This window comes from Manduca sexta, chromosome 24 (genome assembly GCF_014839805.1).
Source record: "Manduca sexta isolate Smith_Timp_Sample1 chromosome 24, JHU_Msex_v1.0, whole genome shotgun sequence".
In the NCBI taxonomy this organism is placed as follows: domain Eukaryota; kingdom Metazoa; phylum Arthropoda; class Insecta; order Lepidoptera; family Sphingidae; genus Manduca; species Manduca sexta.
In genome coordinates this window covers 7,035,449-7,055,742 of record NC_051138.1, presented here as the reverse complement: position 1 = coordinate 7,055,742, position 20,294 = coordinate 7,035,449, and the positions used below count along the sequence as shown (strand labels likewise).

Genomic DNA, 20,294 nt, shown 5'->3' with positions numbered 1-20,294 from the left:
GGGCATAATAATATTTTAAAATGTAAAATTCTTGTGTTGGAAAACATGAACATTGAATTTAATTGCACATATTAATTACAACTCATCATATTTTTTTGGTGATCATAATATGAATATATTATCAAGTACACAAATGAGTCAGTAGGATTTATAGGAAAACAGTTTTACACTAGAGAAATGAAGACAAGTAGCTAGTATCTACTTTATACAATGCATAGAGATTTTTTTATCTTGAGCCTTTAAGAACATACTTTGATTGACTGACCTTCAATTAAAACAGGAAGATTGACCAGTAAATGTTTATTTCATGTTGATGAATTTCATTTGCAGGTTTACATCAGTGGAACCTTTACCGAATGGAAAACAATCCCCATGGTTAAATCACATGGAGACTTTGTGACTATAATTGATTTACCTGAAGGTGAACACCAGTATAAATACTTTGTTGATGGTGAATGGAGACATGATCCAACAGTTGTAAGAAATTGTCACCTTATTTCAGACTCAATAGCTGCACACATATTTTACATACACACAATCATCCACTTTTTGCCAAGTGTGTTCTGTATGATAATGTAATAGGGGTGAGCCTATTGACATATCGGGCACGGATTCCAGACTCAGGGCCGATACTGAGCAGAAAAACCCAAATATCACTATTCTCAACCTGGGATTTGTACCTAGGACCTCAGAGCGCTGAATGCATAGTTCTATTTCACATGCTGTACAATTATGCGGTTGATGCAGTCATAATAATTTATATTTTCTTTATCATAAGAAATAGCTATGAATTCACAGTTTTAAAGTTTATTAAATTCATGTAAACATTTTATATCTTTTAACATTAAACAGTCCATTGAACCCTATAATAGACTTAACAATTAACTAAATTGGTAGGCTCTATTTTGAATAATGTGTTTCAGAAAGTAGTAGACAATGGGATGGGCTCTAAAAATAATTTAGTAACAGTGAAAATGTCAGACTTTGAAGTATTTCAAGCACTCGCTAAAGACAGTGAAGGCATACATAGCAGTGCTCAAACTGAGTATTCACAGGTAAATATAAACAAACATTTACAGTAGGCTAATATCATAAGCTTGTATTTATAACATTCTATCAAACCATCCTTTATGTTTATGGTCTATTTATAAATGGCTCCAAACCATTATATAAATGTGAGTTTTGTTATATCTGTTCCATGTTAATGTTACTTCGCATATACATATTGGTCCACTCTCAAGTTCTGGAAAAATCTTAATGGCACTATTATTGCAACAAATCATCTATTTATATATTGCTATGCTACATTTTAAGCAATTGTAACACCATTGTATTATAATTTCAGGAAATTCCGCAATCAAAGCCTTGGGAGAAGGTGTCAGGGCCACCTATACTACCACCTCATCTGTTACAAGTTATATTGAATAAAGACACCCCTCTATCTGTAAGTAAAGAAAGAATTCAATTTATTGTTTATTTTATTTTGGTAATCAAAAACTATGGTGTTTTAAAAATAGTTCCATCATTTCTTACCTTATAATAAACAAATAGTCGAAATAATTAATGTTTAAGTGTTTCCTTTCACCTATATAGTTGGCCTTATATTGTTGGGTAAGAAAAATCTGTTACATATTTATAAACCAGGAAAACAGTAAAATATTTTCATTATTTGCAGTGTGAACCCACATTATTGCCAGAACCAAACCATGTGATGTTGAATCATCTGTATGCTTTATCAATCAAAGATGGCGTTATGGTGCTATCAGCGACACATAGATACAGGAAGAAGTATGTCACCACTCTGCTGTATAAACCAATTTAATGTTTGTAATTTATTTTAGTGCTATTTAGGCTTCAAAGTTAATTCTAGAAAAGTACCAAATGTATTATTTATGCAACCATAAAGTCCATTAAACTCCAACAGCAATCAATGTTAGAATATTGTTATTCAGCTAAACAATTTGCCTTCGTAATTCATGCATATGTTATGATCGGAAATGTATACAGCTGTTATTTGTTTTTACGTTGACTTAAAACATTGACACATTATGTATATTTTATGTAAATCTTAAATTATTTTTGAAATTGAAACATGGAAGGTAATAATATAATACATGCGAAACAAGTACTTAAGTAACGCTTAAACCACAATTTTCAGACAGCAAATTGTTATGTGAAAACATGTATTGTTATAATAATAAAAAGTATTTGTGTCTTTTAAAAATCGATTAAATGTGATAATATTGTTACGTCATACTTTTTTATGCAAATATCGTTATCCTAAAAGGCTAAAGGCCGTGGCCAATATTTTTCTTAGAGATGGCTTTGACGATAGACAAGTACATAATCTATCCGCGTCCAAATTCTCTTTTATTGTTATCTAAGTCGAGTAATAGATTGTTATTTTTAAAGTGTCTTCTATCTTAAGTATGATACTATACACCGGATAAATATGCATGAAAACGTCAAATATGCAATATGTCAATTTACGACTAATATAGCGATAATATGCAAACTATCATTTTAGGCAGGAAAATGCCAAAATATGCAAATGCATATAATTCGGTCACTAATAATTTAACATCTGATAACATAGACTATCGTCACTAGGTTAATTAGGACAATAAAATAAAAGATTGGTATAAATCTAATCTAATAACGCAAAAGTAGAGATAGAGACAATTGAGTATCACCATAAAAGATCAATAGTTGCCGCGTCTTTATTAGAATTGCTTGTTATAGCTCGAATTTGTAATATTTGAATAATATCTTAGATTTTTAAATTGTATCCCGCGCAAATAACGAAGTCGAATACGAAAAATATTGTGATAAAATTAACAACGTTATGAGACATTACCAACTTAAGTATTTTGATGGAGATTTTTGGCTTTCGCTTTTAAGCATTAAGGTTCTTATCACATTGGCGAATTGTGAATGAATTCGCAGCGGGGCGATGGCGCAGTTAACTCGCTGCGAATTTACAGCCACTATGCTGCGGATGCGCAACGTCTTGGTTCATAGACCTCATTTTGCACTCTTTCCTACAACAAACTTTTTCTTCAATTAGATTTGATTATAGGCAGTGTTTACGTTGTAAGTATTTTTGTATTAGATGCAGTGTCTTCAGGTACACTCTTTTTTTTAACATGTACGCTCGCAACCCATGAAAATTAAGTTACCATGCTGAGGGCCAACCCATTAAAGGGTTACGAACCTCGGCTCAGGACGTCTACTGAAGAGGATGAGACAACAAAGATTATGGGATAAGCGTACTAAACAATCTATCATTACAGTACTTGTTAGAACGAGGGCCAGATCTAGTAGAAGCGTCGGGGGGACGAAGAACGCGGCTAGGACGGATCTGCGGTTTTGTGGAGTGTGTGAGTTTACCCGTTTTTACTGCGAATGACCAGAGTGATATCGTCCTCTGGATCGGTCAGAACTGAACGCGGCCGTCTCCATTTATCGTGGTCGAATGGAGTGTAGATCGAATATTGTTTCAACTCTTCCTTACGTAAATAATAAGACAAAATCTGTATTGTACTTATTATGACACGATTATGTGGCTATAAAAAATCTCAATAATATATATAATGTAGAGGCAGAAGTCTTGTGCGATTTTAACGAGAATACTAAAGTCCGTTTGTTCTATGAATAGTAAAAAAAAGTCCTGAAACATCATGTAACAAACGTTCACTTTAAAAGTAATGTAGCATAATATTTTCTTAAGCTCTTAGAATCATATTGTGTTTATGTTAAAATAAAGTTTAGTTGTGTTCTAGTTTTTTAATTTATTTATTGTATTATTTGCTTACTTAAGCATTGTTTACATTTGTTTTTGTTGATAAATATATAAAGACTAGCTTTTGCTCGCGGCTCCGCCCTCGTTATATAGTTTTTCAGGCTAAAGTAGTAGTTTCCCGGGAGCCTATGTTCTTCCCAGGGTCTCAAACTGTCTCCATACCAAATTTCATCTTAATACGTTGGGTAGTTTTTGAGTTTAAGACGTTCAGGCAGACGGATGCAGCGGGGGACTTTGTTTTATAATATATTTTTTAGAACTTTTTAAGAGGAACAATCCCGTCATACATCATTGTTGCATAACTTTAACCGTTTACGCAGCGCACGCAACGGAAGCTCTCAAAACTAATAAATTGTACCCGTATTTGCAACATGTTTCATTACTGCTCCGCTCCTATTGGTCATAGCGTGATGATATACAGCCTATAGCACCCCACAAATAAAGGGCTATCCAACACAAAACGAATTTTTCAGTTCAAACTGGTAGTTCCTGAGATTAGCCATTACTGCTCCGCTCCTATTGGGTATAGCGTGATGATATATAGCCTATAGCACTCCACGAATAAAGGGCTATCCAACGCAAAAATAATTTTTGAGTTCGAATAAGTAGTTCCTGAAAGTAGCCATTATTGCTCCACTCCTATTGGGTATAGCGTGAGGATATATAGCCTATAGCACTCCACGAACAAAGGGCTATCCAACGCAAAAATATTTTTTCAATTTGCATCGGTAGTTCCTGAGATAAGCTTTTACTGCTCCGCTCCTATTGGGTATAGCGTGATGATATATAGCCTATAACGCTCCACGAACAAAGGGCTATCCAACGCAAAAAGATTTTTTCAGTTTGGACCCGTAGTTCCTGAGATTAGCGCGTTCAAACAAACAAACAAACAAACTCTTCAGCTTTATATAATAGTATAGATTCTATAAATGTATTATTTAATATATAGGAAATAAAGGAAGTCGTCAATTATTAACTGGTCTACATAATTAAGCGGCGATAGCCTAGTTGGGTGTGGAACGGACTTTTTTTTTTTGGTTTCGCGGAGAAAGTGCCTTATTACTACCGCCCAGCCTTCGTGGGGGGCGACTGAGCGGTTATGCTGGGGTAACCGTGCCTTACGGCCCGGCGTTGAGCCGCCCGGATTTTATGGTGACCTTCGGGCGACCGCCGGGCCGAGTCCCTAACCCTATATATAACTTAACCTATGCACGGCCTACCAGCTAAAACTTCGCGGTGGCCCTCTTCGGCGCATTAGGGACGGCTGCGGGCTTCCTCTGACGTTGAAGTGTCTAGTTTGCGACCGCAGCCGCCCCTGCGCGGTGCCGCCTTGCGGCCCGCCTCCTATGGGGGGGGGGGTCTCAGAAGCCCCCGCGCACCGAAGGACGCCCTCGGCGTCTACGGCAATGTAAGGCAAAAATGCACAAAAATGCACTAGGGCGGACAGCCTCCTGCTGCCCGCCGACGACCCCCTTCGTGGCCCTTATTAGTCGCCGCTTACGACAGGCAGGGGATACCGTGGTGGAATTCTCCAAACGCTCCCATTCCACAGGGTGGGAAACGCCGGTCAGTCGTCCACCCGGCGCCTCCTACGTCTCCTCTGACGGCGGGAGGGATCCTCCCTCTCTCGATCCCTCTCGGCACTCTCCTTCTGCGAGAGGACCACCTCGCAGAAGTGGGCCACCGCACGCCAGGCTTCCGGGCTGCCGACCATGGAAGCGACCACGCCCGGCAGCGAGAGGTCTCCTCCGACGACTGAAACGAGAGCGCTGCGCTCACCGTCCCAGGCTGGGCAGGACTCCAACGTATGTTGGGCCGTATCCCGCAGGCAGTTGTCACAATGGTGACACACGGCGCTTTCCTCCGTTCCTACTATCTGACACAGGTACTCCCCGAAGCACCCATGCCCGGTGAGCACCTGCGTCCAGCCACTGTGCAAAGACAGGACGCACTGCCGCGACGGCCCTAAGCCCGGCTGGGGTGTGGAACGGACTGCCAAGACGAATGTCCGCAGGTTCAAAACCCAAAGGCACACACCTCCTGACTTTTCTAAAAAATCACGTGTGTATACTTTGTGAATTTATCGTTCGCTTTAACGGTGAAGGAAAACATCGTGACGAAACCTGCACATCTGAGAAGTTCTCTATAGGAATTTGGAAGGTGTGTGAAGTCTACCAATCCGCACTAGGCCAGCGTGGTGGACTAAGGCCTAATCCCTCTCAATAGTAGAGGAGGCCCGTGCTTAGCAGTAGGCAAGTATATAATACAGGGCTGATATTATTATTATGTTTATTATATACATAATTTGACATTTTAGTACTTATCTGAACGCTATGTTTCTCAAGACTGAGTTCTGGCAGATAGTTGAGCCAGCCTTCTATATAACAATTGTCACTCCAAATGAATTATCTTTCATCTATATTTATTTATATTTTACATTTATTTCAAATCACCCCCTTGTTTATTTTCACGGAAACCCATAAAAGGTTGAATAGTGTAATACTCCAAGAACACAGTAGGCAGGTATAAGCAAATCATATACCTAAACTAATTCAATACCCGTGATACTTTGTACAAATGAACAGTACGAAAGCTAGTAAGTTACATTAGTATCGCTTTTGAGCTGTCAACATTTGGGTTAGATCAAATGAAAATAAAATAATACAATATCTCCAATTTTAGTTCATCATCTATATTAGGCTATTCACAATTCCTCATTTTACACACTTGCTGGTCTCTTCAAATGATCGTTAATTTTTTAAATGTCGAGGCCATTCGACTCTTGTTAACTACAGATAACAGTACATTCGCTTCACCGCTCGTCCTAGTTTTACAGTTTCAAAATAATCTAAACTGCTTATGATCGCCACGAAATCGCTGGTGAATTTGTATCAATATTACATACGTGAAACATAACTTGTGGCTTATCAGTAAATTTTCAAAGACTAGTGAAGAATATTTATACATACTTGCTTGTTGATTAAATAATATTTTGAATTTGAACCTATTCGAAACCTTCGTTTATAATCCTGCTAAACGGGTAACTTCCTCTGTAGGGACTAACCCCCTTATTCATAGACGTTTTTTATCTAAGGACGGAGCATTGCTGTGATAATAAGTATGTTTCTCACTGCTGACGGCATAGTCATGGGCCGTTGTGATTGGCTAATATTGAGATACAACTTGAATCTAGTTGGCCGTCAGAGAAACAGACTTGTTATCACAGCAATGCTCAGTCCTTAGATAAATAACGTCTATGAATAAGGGGGGGGGGGGAGAATATTTACCAATCCAAAAAATGTTTGATATTTTTAACAAAATGAATCCCATATATGAAGGAAAATTATTGACCTATCCTATTGTATCCTATCTATTCATGACCAACGATAGAACTGGAGCACAAGTTTATAGAGATTCTTAATAATTCTTAACAAACATTATTGATTATAATAAATAATTATACCACATATTTTGTCATAGCACTTAAGTAGCTTGCATAGCTGTAAAATTATTAACACTTATTCAACTATAAGTAACGTATAATATTAATAGAGTAAGATCCCAGGGTCACCAGATTTATCATTTTATTTTACTACATATATTTATAACCAAGAGCGTAGGTAGGTGGAGGGAGATGGGTCGGAGTGGGTCAGCACCCACTTCGACCCTTCTCACTCCACCGCGCACCGCAACTAAGGGCGGTTATTTAGTTTCAATACAAGTTAGTATATTATTTTGTGTTTATACATATACTTTTGTATTTTCTTGGGGAGTATTTACACGATATTTTCTGTTACCCCTTAAATCTATGTAAATAAGAGATCTTGCCTCCCTTGAATGAAAACTTACTACGCGATTGTATATTACCATATATTACGTATTTTAATTAGATATGTATTATCAGGTATATTGTTTTATTACAATGATACAAACACGTTCAATATTTATTCGATAATACGTATCAGTGCATTCATCCTGCCTGTGTTCGGACTTCGGAGATAGGCGATAACTAGAAAACGTTTTATGGTCACGGTCGATAACTGAGTATCGATTACTGGAGTTCCTAGTGGCGATGGTTTGTATATTAAACAAGCTCCAGCGTTAATACTGCAATGTAAATGCCTCCAATATTTCTTCAGTTTAAAAACGTACGGCAATAATGTAATAAATATTATATGGGAATTCCTAATACTGACTCAGATAATACTTATAAAAAACTTCATATTATAACGTAGAGCAGTTTTACTGCGTTTTGTACTACAGTAATGACTGACGCTCAATTTAGCTAATATACCTATCGATTCGTTCTTACCAACGATAATAAGTAGAAAAGAAATATAACCGGTTTTAGACGATTTTGAAGGAACCTGGCCAAAAATGCGTCTTAAGTGGGAGTATGCGGGATAGGGAAATAAAACGTAATATGTTGTATTTTGTGTATGTATTCAATTGTATATTTATAAAGAGGAATGTTGTTATAATGTTATGTATGTATTTATAATTAGGTGTTAGTCGCGGCAGCGCCATTTATTTTAAAAAGATTTTTTTTCCCATGGGAGCAAATTACCAGAGTAAACAGTAAGTAGCCTATATGTTATTCCAGGATATGGGTTATCCGTGTGTCAAATTTGATTCAATCTGTTTAATTATTTACTTTATTCAATTCTTACTAACATTCAAACATTTTCACATACTTTCGCATTTATAAAATTAGTAAGAAGTATCGTTACGATAAACCATTGTAGGTATTATGTTCATAAGTACAAAACGTAAAGCTAGTGATCATTACAAGGTTTTAACCATTCATGGAACACACCCGTCATCCAAACTCAACATTGTGCACCAAGTTACGGGAAACGACCTTATGTTTCTGAAGCAACTTGGATTTTTCGCTTTACCATTAGCCTTATTAGTAAACGTATCTTTTGCGACACATCAAAATAGATACAGGCCGAGACAGTCTCTCTTTACTTGCAAGTCTCTCCCACGAAGATATAGGATTTATCTAGTATCAATAGGGTACCGGACTCATTTTTGTTCTTTACTATTATCAAATATTTACATCATATAAATTATAACCCAGAAGGAATTATTAAAATCCGGTAAAATATCAACAAGTTATAAGTCTAGAATAATGTACAAAATCAAACGTAGGTCGGTCCCCTATTAAAAACATTTATTGATATTTTATGTGTTAATTTTCGCGGTTTAAGTATAATTTTAAGATAAGCTTGGAGGGAGCTTTGGCTCAGAAGGTGTATTAAACGAGATGAGGAATTGTAATAAGCGCGAAAAAACCCTTTTGTTTATACTATAAATGTAAGTCTAACGACCCCAGGGATCTTGGACTATATGTTTTGTAACATTCGTGTTAACAATCTTTGGCAAATGATTACAATATAAAATTTGTTAAATATAATGACTAACCAAATAAATAAAAATATTATTATCTAAATGGTAATCCTTGTTTTAGTTCAAACAGAATCTGAAATATTAATATTGATATTTAATATCATTGGATTCATTTAAAACAATCGACTTCTGTAATGCCAAAATTTGATTTAGTTAACAAAATCAAAACTTCAAATCATCAATAGTTAAACTTTAAGTTTCATTGAATTATTATTTTTCTTTATTTAAAATAAACAGTTTTTAGCTAATTTTACTGAAGCAAAAAATGTTGGCTAAGATTCGAAAGTAGGTAGTTAGGTATATATTATATTTAGGGCCGGCATCTACAAGGTGTTGTTTAGCATCCCCGCCATATTTATGGAGGTTGGTTTACTCCACTTATAGAACATGAATCAAGGAAAACATAAGTACCGAAAATTACACTATTAAAAATTAATTATTGTTTAAAAATAAAACCACCCCTGTAAAAGCAATCACCGCGACTCACCCCGAGTGGCATCGATGATTTTTGCGCCACACAGCACACACACAAAGTGGTTTGATGTGCACCACGGCCGCGCGGAATAGCCGTGTCGCTTGCAAACAGCTGTTGCCGTCCGTGTGTGAGTGAACTATTCGCGTTTGTTATGGGGTCCCATTCTGACATATATGTGGGGGATAATTCTAAATCATCGTAAAATAATTTCATCAAATATTCGGATTCCAGTTTGAGGTAGGATTTACATTGTATTAGATGATTATGTGTAACCATTACAATGGACTTCAAATATGGCGGGGATGCAAAACAACAGCTTGTATATAATGGAGCACAGCGCAAAGAATTTTCTACTAACAAATTATTATAATATATTGATGGTAGCAAAATTTATGTAGTAGCAAACTTAATGGCTGTTGTTTTAGGTGTACAAGCCATCAAAACATTTGCTAAAATCCACACAAATTGTTACATTACATTTAAAATAAATCTGCACTGCAAAAACAAAAGGTGAATGCATAATATAAAATCAATTCCTGTGCCACATTTTACACTTTTACACAATGATATGACTTATAAAATACCATACCTTTCAATGAAAACTACATTTTTTAATATTTTTTTCATGTTATATCAAGCTCCACTTAACAATGTACCAATATTAAATCTTATTTAAAACTAGATTTCATTCGAAAATTTTCTATGCTGTGATATACGTAATACTAAAAATTTAAAATTATTTTTCGGTGGAAATATCTAGTAGGGGAACCTTGTCTTTGGAGTCTTTTGTATTTATAGGAGTATTATTAACAGGATTTTTAAAATATATAGCAATTGCAACACTAACAAGGGCAATAGATAATATTGTAAACCATGTTATTATTATGTTGAATAGTAGATAACATACCACAGCAGTTATTATCAATTCCAAAGCACTAGCATATGTTTTTAAAATGGAATTTAAATTCTTTAAAAAGAAGCTTGTTACAATACCTACTACAGCACTATTCACTGTAATAAGAATGACAAATGTGTCGCTTAAAGAGCTGAAGTCGTCAAATATTGTAGACACTTCACCTTTAAATAAAAGTATGAAGAAATTACATATCACAGAGTCAAGATACATGAATACATTTTGTAAAAATATGTCAACATTGGCTCCTTTCGTTTTCAGTAAATATTCATTGTATGTACCTGCTAGGCACGAACAGAAGTTTTGAAAGTTTATAGATAAGAAATATATATTGAATATTTGAGATAACACGTCAGCATTTTGTTTTGATTGTATAGATGCTGCATCAAAGTTTTTTATCATACATCCTAATGTTAAAATGCCTAATGATATCCATTGGATCCATGTTAGTTTCTTCTTAAACAGGAACTGGAAATAACAAAATTATTATGTATTTATTTTCACAAAATGAAAAAAATACATGAAATAGTTGGTTGTTCTTTATTAAATACTAGGTGTTGCTGGTAGCGTCACCTGCGTAATATACCTCCGTAAAATACTGTTGCGATTCATAGGGTCAGCTTGAAACGTTATCTATTTAAAAATCATATTGAAGAATTCTAATATTAGACATAGGAGCAGATTACTACCATAAAAAGAAATTAAATTTATCACATGGATATGATATATCCATGTGATAAATTTAATTAAAATTTGTTCAGCTATTTGTGCATTTATTTTTAATAAACATTCAAACATTTTCATAAACTAAACTAAACATACACATTTATATTATTAGGTTGATTAAAATTGATTATTTAATTTATTATGAACTTACCTGAAACAGTAAAGCTGTCAGCACCACTCTAAATTGTAGTAGTATGTAGTATGATGTTGGATCATAATGAGATAAATTTATAAATGCCAGATTGTTGTAAAAACAATACAACAAGGATGGTACTCCATACAATAACAATAATTTGTAATTAATTGCTATTGCTTTTAAGATATGTGGTTTGTTCCTGAAATCAAAGTGATAATATTAAAATTTTACCAATTAAAAAATCATTAATATCAATTAAAGATCTACATTTTTATGAAATGTTTTAACATCTTATAGTATACACATTATATACATTTAAATTAGGGTGCGGAAAGAACAATGGTAAGTACCAAAATTCCCAATTACTAAAATATTATTAACATGCCTGTATTTTTTCTAAATAATGAAAATGTTGATTGATTTTTTGTTTCCACCCAAACCAGATATAAATATTGAAATCACATCAAATAGATTATTGGTTTGATTGCATGTATAAAAATATATTTTACTTACTCTCTCCTGTATGAGTATAATATTGCTGATGCTATTAGTTTAAGTAGTTCTGATAAGAAAACAACAAGTGTTGTGTTATAATCATATCCGCCATTCTCAGTCTTTGATGCAGTTACAAATACACCTGAAACATTTATTTACATACATAAGTAGTAAAAGGGCAGTATATACCCAGTATAAAAAGGAATTTTCAAAAAATTCTTTAATACTTTTAGAGTTATGCATGACGAGATATTAAAAAAAATTACATACGGAATTATCAAACACCTGTTGTATTATGTTGTTATTGATCAATAATCTTATTTACTCATTACGATTATAAATAAAATTTAAATAGTAATTATTGTTAAACATACCTTGGAATACGAACAATATTATATAAAGAGCAAAAATAATAAAAGCTTCTTTGTTGGGAAACAAATTAAAACATTGTTTCATTTTCGGTTAAACTGCTGGACCTGCAATCGCAGTCTGTACTTGTATTTATTGAACACTATTACAAATACACAATTTTTCTTGTACGGAAAACGTTACAAATCACAATTTATGTGCTTCTTTGATTTATAATCTCAGAATTGAAATAAAATAAGAACTTGTTATGAACATTTTCATACACTTGTATTTGATCACTATCACTATCATTCTCTTTGATCACTATATAGGTATCACTTGTTTAGGTTGATGAAACATCTTTGACAGAATATGTTCTGTGTTGCCAACACAATTTTGCCGAATACACAAAAACTGACTTCAAAATTAACATCACTAGAAACCATTTATAGTAAGATTTTTCGATGGTCCTCCTTACATTAATAATTATAAGTGTGGTTTTTCAGTGAACATATTTTTGGACACTGATGTGTTTTTCTGTTAATGTTCGGTTTACACTACTATTATATGACAAACGGAGTAAAATTTTATACCGAATTTTCCTTTTTCTTCCGTCAATTCTTGTAAATGAATACACAAAAAAAACTGTTGTCACTGAATCCAATATTCATGCGCTTAAAAGGGGACTAATCCACTAGTGTTATTGATAAATCCAGCAAGTTGCAACATGGAGTACTTCTGACAAGTCATAATATAGCACATTGTACTAGTAGTCCATTGAAAAGTTACATTTGGGGTTGCGTTTTTTAGAGGACGCAATTTTATTTTTTTGAAGTGTAGGGGGGGTCAGTGTAAAGCTTAAACCAAGTTTGTGGGGTCGCCACACTTGTCCCACAGCCGCCATCTTTAAAATAGGGGTTGAAATGGTTTTTCCGATGTATCTCTTAAACTATTTATCTGACAAAAAAAAATTATAAACATTTTTTGTTGCAAATTAAATTCTCTACAACTTTGATCCAGTAACTTTTTGTCGTAGAACTATAAATAAAAAAGTTATAAGCGAAAATGTTAATAAATTCAATGTTAAGCAATGTCCATTGCAACGTCATCAGAACGTGTGTTTATAAGGTTCATTATACTTTTTTTGTACTCTCATTACGTACAGCACAAAATCCACGGATGTCGGCTTGTACGCGAATTACTTGGATCCTGAATCGCTTTGGCACAGATGAAGCAAATAGTGTTACTTCTATGCTTGTCATTGTTCTGAGGTGCATGCCTCTACAATTTTTGATTTCGTGTATTTCCTGCTAAGGAAGTCATCATTTTTATTTACAATCAAAACGATGACATTGTTAATTTATTAAAGAATATTTGAATAGTTTAGAATATTCAAAAACGCCTAAAATTCATCATCAAGAATTATTTATAAATCTTTCCATATTGCCGTAACACGCGCGCCGCTATGTATGAAACAAATTGCTTAAAATGGAATGCTCAATGCCGTTTTGTAGAGATTGGATTTCAGATAAAAGATTAGTTGATCGCAGTGATCATCTTTCATAGTGACGAACTAGTTTGATATTATGTAAATGTAATATGAACTATGATAGGTACCTAGTGTTGTAACTACGCTGACAACCCTCTTTTGACATACTATCTGCTATTCAAACTGACTTACTAATGATTAGTAACTAATCAGTAATCTGTGGACTGACTCAAACTTGGATTTTGGAATCATTTGGTAGATTTTATGATTTTGTTACTTCGTGAAATTGTGTGCGTTGCAATGTTTACTATTGGGTAGTAATCAGACCCGTTTAACTCGGCGTAAAAAAGTAACACAATAGCGATGAGCAGCTATCTCACTTTTCACGATTTTTCCATACATTTAATGAATCGTTCCTTAAATGTCTCTTTCTACACAACGTCCTTTATTAGTGTGTGTATTATAGTATAAGCTGTCATTCGATCGCAAATAAGCGTCTCTAATCTCGGATTCTGAAACGACGCGTAGCGCCATTTTTATTGTGGTTAACCTTTAACCGCTGCTTTGAAATTGAATTTTCCGTCGCAATTCGCTATTTTGATTTGAAGGCGGTTTTCATTTATTTATTATCTAATTATAGTGCTTTATTGTGTGTGAATGTTTTTGTAAACAGTATATTATAAAAGCAATCATTTAGTGTTTACCAGTTTAAACGTGTAATTGTTTTTTTCGTATAGTTTGATTTATTTGATAATATCATGGTTTATAAGTGCTCTGTTCCCGGGTGCAGTACTCGAGGCCGAGGTATTAAATATTATAGTGTGCCGTTCACAAATAAAAAAGGTGGGAAGAGTGGTTAAGTTTATGTCCATTCCTACAAAATTATCCTCCTACTCAACGCGAAAACATTCGTTTTTGTCATAAACATTTTATTCCCGAACATATAAAACAGAATCTAAGATTAACACCTAATGCGATTCCTTTAGTAAACTTAGGAAATACAGATAAATATAAAGTTACAAACCGAGATTTGATATTAGAAATTGAACCCACTAGTAGCATTACTGAACCCTTTATTTTTAAAGTAGTTAACCCTTCTGAACTTAATCGACCCACTATAGAGCAAAATTGTTCTATCATACAAGAACATCAAAGTTCTGAGCTGTCTAGCACGGTATCAATTCATGCTTCATTGAATGAAGCAAATAGTAGTACTCCAACTCAATTTACTCCCAATATACCTCACAATACGCAATACCCAATATGTATAACCCCTTCCACATCAACCACCATTGCTGTGTGTAATGAGCACAAATTAAAAAGTCACAGCCTAGTTAAACGTACCCCTCGTATACGAATTTTACGCTCTTCAATTCACATTTTAAAGAATAAATTACGTCTCTTGCAATCAAGGTATAAAAAGTTAAAGACTAGATTTGACCTTCATGCACCAAAAACAAAGGTGTTCTTGAAAAAATATAACATTTTGAGTACATATGGGAAATTATTAGTAGATTCACAATTACGTTTGACTGGTAATTCATTAAAAGGTCGCCGTTACACAGACTCAGAAAAAGTTTTTGCTTTATCATTATATAAGTTAAGCCCTAAGTGCTATAGATTTTTACGAAAACATTTAGCATTACCATGTAAATCCCGAATTAATTCTCTACTCAGCAATATTCCTTTGAGGCCTGGTATTAATGACTTTATATTTCAACATTTGGCAGATGCTGCCTTGGATAAACCCGCAATAGACAGGCAATGCACATTAATGTTTGATGAAATGTCCATTAAAAAACACTTAAATTTTAATTTCTTTACTGGGGTCATTGAAGGTTTTGAAGATATAGGTTCTGGCAAACGCACAAACAATGTGGCTGATAAAGCTTTAGTTTTTATGTTACGGGGTTTGTTTTCTCCTTGGAAAATTCCAATTGCATTTTATTTTGCTCGAGATGGGGTTAAAACATTTGTTTTAAAAATATTATTAAAGAAATAGTATTAGCAGTTTTTAAATCTGGATTCATAGTAAGAGCTACAATCAGTGACCAAGGTTCTGCCAATGTTGCTGCTATTAAGTCATTAATATCAGATTCTAATGCTGAACTCCTACGTAGTAACAAATATACCAATGACATCTGTTATAAAATCGGCCCAAACCAACTGTACCATATCTATGATGTACCTCATTTATTGAAATGTTTTCGCAATAATTTTCAGAAAAAACCTACTCATTGGCAACCAAAGGGCAAAGTGGGAGTATATTGAGAGACTTTATAAAGTGGATGGTTTTGGTGGCAGAGCAAGAAGCACCAAACTTACTGAGAAGCACATAAATCCAACTTCATATGACAAAATGAAGGTAAATAAATATACATTGTTCTATCACAGTTCTGTTTACAAGTCTTGACTGATTGATAAAAGATTGAAATCCTCCCCTTATTTAAGCATGATTATTGTACTTTGATAATTGCTCCTAATATACTTTTCAATATTGACATTATTAAAAATTACCCTTATACAAACTCTAATTGGCCTAACTGGCATCATATTTATTGTGCTGCTTCAAATAATAATGCATCAACTGTAGGCATAGGAGTTTGTCACCTACAAATTAATATTATAAAAAACCTCCTGGACTGGATTTATTTTGTCGACAGCTGCCATAACAGTTGATAACAGGTCAAATAATGCCATATGAATAGAACTGTGCTTATGAAAACCTTTTAGATCAGCACAGAATAATTTATGTTTTTCGAAATATGAGTAATGAGCACAGTTAGTCTGTAAATTACTTTCCCAATAACTTTTGAAAATTACGAATTTTTGCTATAACCAAAAAAAAACATTATAGACCTATAATTCTTCATATTACTTTTTTGGAATATAATATATTCATTATCCATAAATGTTATGTTGCTTTCAATAATATTAACAAAAATTCTTCATATTACTTTTTGTATAATAATATATTCATTATTCATAAATGTTATGTTGTTTTCAATAATATTAACAAAATAATAAATAAATTCATCTATGCATTGTCTGTGAGATTTGTATATGTGATTATTTTTATGTTCAAGTTATTGACTCTTGATACTTGTAGTATGAATTTGTTAATTATTTGCCATGCAGCTTTAAACTTATTTTTGGAGTTATTTATGAAATTATTATTTTGGGCTTTTTGAGTTATCTTTATGATTTTTCTATAAAGTGTAGAGTATTTTTAAACAATCAGTCTATTTTTTCAATTCGGTTTAAATCTATATTCCCATAATGTCATGTCGTGTGCCAAATATGATACATCTACCTTATATCACCGCCTTATTTTACTTGAAATCCATCCTTGTTCTTTTAACCATGACATAATAAATAAAACTTTATGTATATTCATCATACAGAATCATGTAAAAAAATATATATTATTTATAGATTTAAAGAACACTTATAATGAGATGCATGCATTTATCACTTAAAGCAACAATATTAGTTAGTCTTTGTTACTCTTCGCGATAATATGTAACTTAAGGTTATAGCTTAAGGTCCATTTTTCATACATTTTGTTTAATACGACGAAATTTTAAAGGCCGAAATATCCATGCATATTAATTATTTTGCGTTTTTCTTTCCAACTGCGAGAACTAATCACTAACTAGACGTGAATTTAAATTCTTTACTTGTCAATACTTGTTTAGTTACCCAGATTAAAGGTGAAACAAAATGTATGAAAAATGGACCTTAAGCTATAACCTTAAGTAAATTATTAAAAGTATCACTGTCTTTCACATTGTTCGACAATTTATTAGACAGCTGTGCACCAGGGTCGTAGCTTAGCGGGGGGTGAGTGGTGGTGGGCTACCTTAAAATACTAATGCAATACCTTAATAATCAACTATAACAAACTAAACATTTTCCATTTCTTATAACGAAGCCTAACAAACTAGATGCTTTTTAATTATATATTCCATATGTGGAATCCTCTAATGAATGAGTCCTCTAAATTGCTCAGTAACAATTTGACATCGTCGGGAGAATTAATGGACTTCAGGATCTTTAGGTCATCAGCAAACATGAAAGGTGTGGAATGATGCAAGCAATTGATAATGTCATTTATGAACATATTAAAAATAACAGTCCCAAATGGGAGCCCTGTGGGCACCCCCAGAAGCAATATGATGGAAATTGGAACTAAAACCATTAAGAACCACATGGTAAGTGCGACCAGTAAGATAAGATTGAAACCATTCATACATGTGCCAAGAGTACCCATACCCGGATAACTTCTGCAGCAAGAGTTCGTGAAAAACGTTGTCAAAAGCCTTACTGAAATTTGTATATATTACATCAGTTTGCATGTTATTGTCTAAGACTTCTGAAAGCAACTCAGTAAAAGAGACCAAATTAGTGCTTGTTGAGCGAAATTTAACAAAACCATGTTGGTGTTCAGTTAAAATGGTTTGAAGTAAGCTTCCAGATATGGAAATACTACAAATTCAAACAATTTTGCCATAGTAAAAAATAGAAATCGGTCGATAGTTGGACATTAATGTGTTATTGCCCGACTTGTGTATCGGCACCACTCTAGCTACCTTCCATTTCTTTGGAAAAATTCCGGTTTTCAGTGATTTTTATAGATTTTACAAAGTGGACTAGTCAGATTTCTTGTTCATGCAACAATAAAATTTGGTGGAATATTGTCTGGGCCAGAACCTTTGCTTATATCAAGAGTCTTAAGTTTACGTGAAACTTCATTAAGTGTGATGTGCAACGACGTAAAACTACGAGTCCAAGTCCGAGGAGTAACTCGCACAGCTATCCATGAAATGATAAGAAAAATTCGGGTTAGCATCGACATTCGACTCCATTAGTATCTTTCTCGTACACTGATGCAAAGTGCGAAGCAAACATATTACATATTTCAACTTCTTTGGAACTAACTTGATTACCATCGGACATCGAAGCTGGGAGAAAGCAAGATCCTCTTCTTTTGGCCTTGATGAATGACCAAAAATGATTATAAAAATTTTAAATATTATCTTCTATACTTTCAAGATAATGTATTATAACATTTATTTAATAAGGATCTGCAACTCTCTCTGAGTAATTTAAATTCTATTCCATTTAACGGGTTCTTAAAAAATTTATAGCATTGCCGAAACTTATTTTTCTCAACATACATATGAGGTTGCGATTAAACCCAACCGGATACTTATTACTTCTTAGTTTAAATTTAGGTACATAAAGTTGGATAGTCTCATGTAAAATACCGTAGAATTTAGTGAGCATATCATTGACGCCGTTGTGACCAAGTACCTTTTCCCAATCTACATTATCGAGATGTTTCCCAATAGCATCGTAATCGCCTTTCGTATTCTCGCATCGTATCTATGGGCGCAAATTTATATTTAGTGATTATATTATTATGAAAAGTCTAGAATATTAAAGAATGATATTTAAATAAGTATTTACAACCGCAATTCTGTTATTTATTAAGTTTCAGAATAAATTAGAAACTGTATTGACTATTTGAGTGTTTGGAAAATAATGGATATTTATTTATATCATTATTTAATTGTTTATGTAATCTAAACGTCTAAAGTAAATTCAATTAGAATTGTTAATATTATCCTGATTTCTATATCATTGTTTTAATCTATAAGTAAAAATATTCACACCTTGTTAATAGCGGCATCTGTTAGAAAATAATGTAAAATAATAGTTTGCTTACTTAAAAGTTATTTATGTAAAGTAATATTATATCTAATTATGTAAAATTCATTATAATATTAATTTTGAATATTCAGCTATAACCTACGATTTATTGTACAGTAATTTTAATTATTTTTCTAAAAAGGAAGTTGCAGTTAAATTCACTATGACTCAATTGGATTATATAAAGCCTGGTCATTTTAAATTCACTTCACTTGTGTTCCAAGATCAAGAGAATAAACCAACCAATATTAAGTTTGTGTTTTCATTATAATGGACTCGAACACGTGGATACTGGCTTATCTCCGACATATCCATAATCAGATTTCTTTTATTTAATTTCGTTACCATATCAATCAATGAATCAATTCATTTATTTTGCAAATATGGGTACCTTAAGTATTAGGTGGTGTATTTTATAACATAGCGTCTTACCATATTTAGGCGAATGACGTGCAAAAATTACAATATAAAGTTAAGCTAAAATAACAATTTAATATTAATATAGTATATTAATATAGTATAGCATTAGGTAGGTATGATAATATAATATAATCTATCACAGTTGTTACAAATTGTTACACAAAATTATTCCTGTAAATATTCTCTTATATAATAATATGTCTTATCAATTAAAAGGTTTTTAATTTACGTTTAAATATATCTATGTTTTCTATGTTTACAATACAACTTGTAATTTATTATATTATATTCTTGGACCCATGCAGATACCGCTCTTATCTAATAGAGCTGTATTGTTAGGTGGCATTTTTATTTCGTTTATAT

At 33.3% G+C, this 20,294-nt stretch overlaps 3 protein-coding genes across 3 annotated transcripts in view; 2 read left to right on the top strand and 1 right to left on the bottom strand.

The window, feature by feature from the left end:
• The first annotated feature begins 177 nt into the window (after positions 1-177).
• On the top strand, positions 178-3,781 carry LOC115448733 (5'-AMP-activated protein kinase subunit beta-1). Its single transcript, XM_037442388.1, has 5 exons — positions 178-187; positions 281-477; positions 924-1,055; positions 1,346-1,444; positions 1,676-3,781. Exons 1-5 carry the CDS (start codon positions 178-180, stop codon positions 1,820-1,822), a joined length of 585 nt encoding a protein of 194 aa, XP_037298285.1. The 3' UTR covers positions 1,823-3,781.
• Positions 3,782-6,473: 2,692 nt separating this feature from the next.
• Positions 6,474-12,680, bottom strand: LOC115448732 (UDP-galactose transporter senju). The gene is made up of 4 exons (XM_030176277.2): positions 12,334-12,680; positions 11,978-12,101; positions 11,480-11,663; positions 6,474-11,070 (listed from the first exon to the last, which is right to left on the bottom strand). Exons 1-4 carry the CDS (start codon positions 12,413-12,415, stop codon positions 10,426-10,428), a joined length of 1,035 nt encoding a protein of 344 aa, XP_030032137.1. The 5' UTR covers positions 12,416-12,680; the 3' UTR covers positions 6,474-10,425.
• Positions 12,681-13,874: 1,194 nt separating this feature from the next.
• Positions 13,875-20,294, top strand: part of LOC115453734 (TBC1 domain family member 23) — a 53,344-nt gene continuing 46,924 nt past the window's right edge. Inside the window, exon 1 of the mRNA XM_037442519.1 lies at positions 13,875-14,110. The gene's annotated coding sequence lies outside the window, so the exon portion shown is untranslated. The remainder of the gene's footprint in view (positions 14,111-20,294) is intronic.

Bases quoted from the DNA above. Each gene is read 5' to 3' on its own strand.
- LOC115448733 (XM_037442388.1), top strand. The intron at 478-923 runs GTAAGAAATTGT...AATGTGTTTCAG, and splicing joins GGAGACATGATCCAACAGTT to AAAGTAGTAGACAATGGGAT. The intron at 1,056-1,345 runs GTAAATATAAAC...TTATAATTTCAG, and splicing joins CTCAAACTGAGTATTCACAG to GAAATTCCGCAATCAAAGCC.
- LOC115448732 (XM_030176277.2), bottom strand. From the start codon at position 12,415: ATGAAACAATGTTTTAATTTGTTTCCCAACAAAGAAGCTTTTATTATT. The intron at 12,102-12,333 runs GTATGTTTAACA...TAAATGTTTCAG, and splicing joins AATATTGTTCGTATTCCAAG to GTGTATTTGTAACTGCATCA. The intron at 11,071-11,479 runs GTAAGTTCATAA...TGTTATTTCCAG, and splicing joins TGACAGCTTTACTGTTTCAG to TTCCTGTTTAAGAAGAAACT.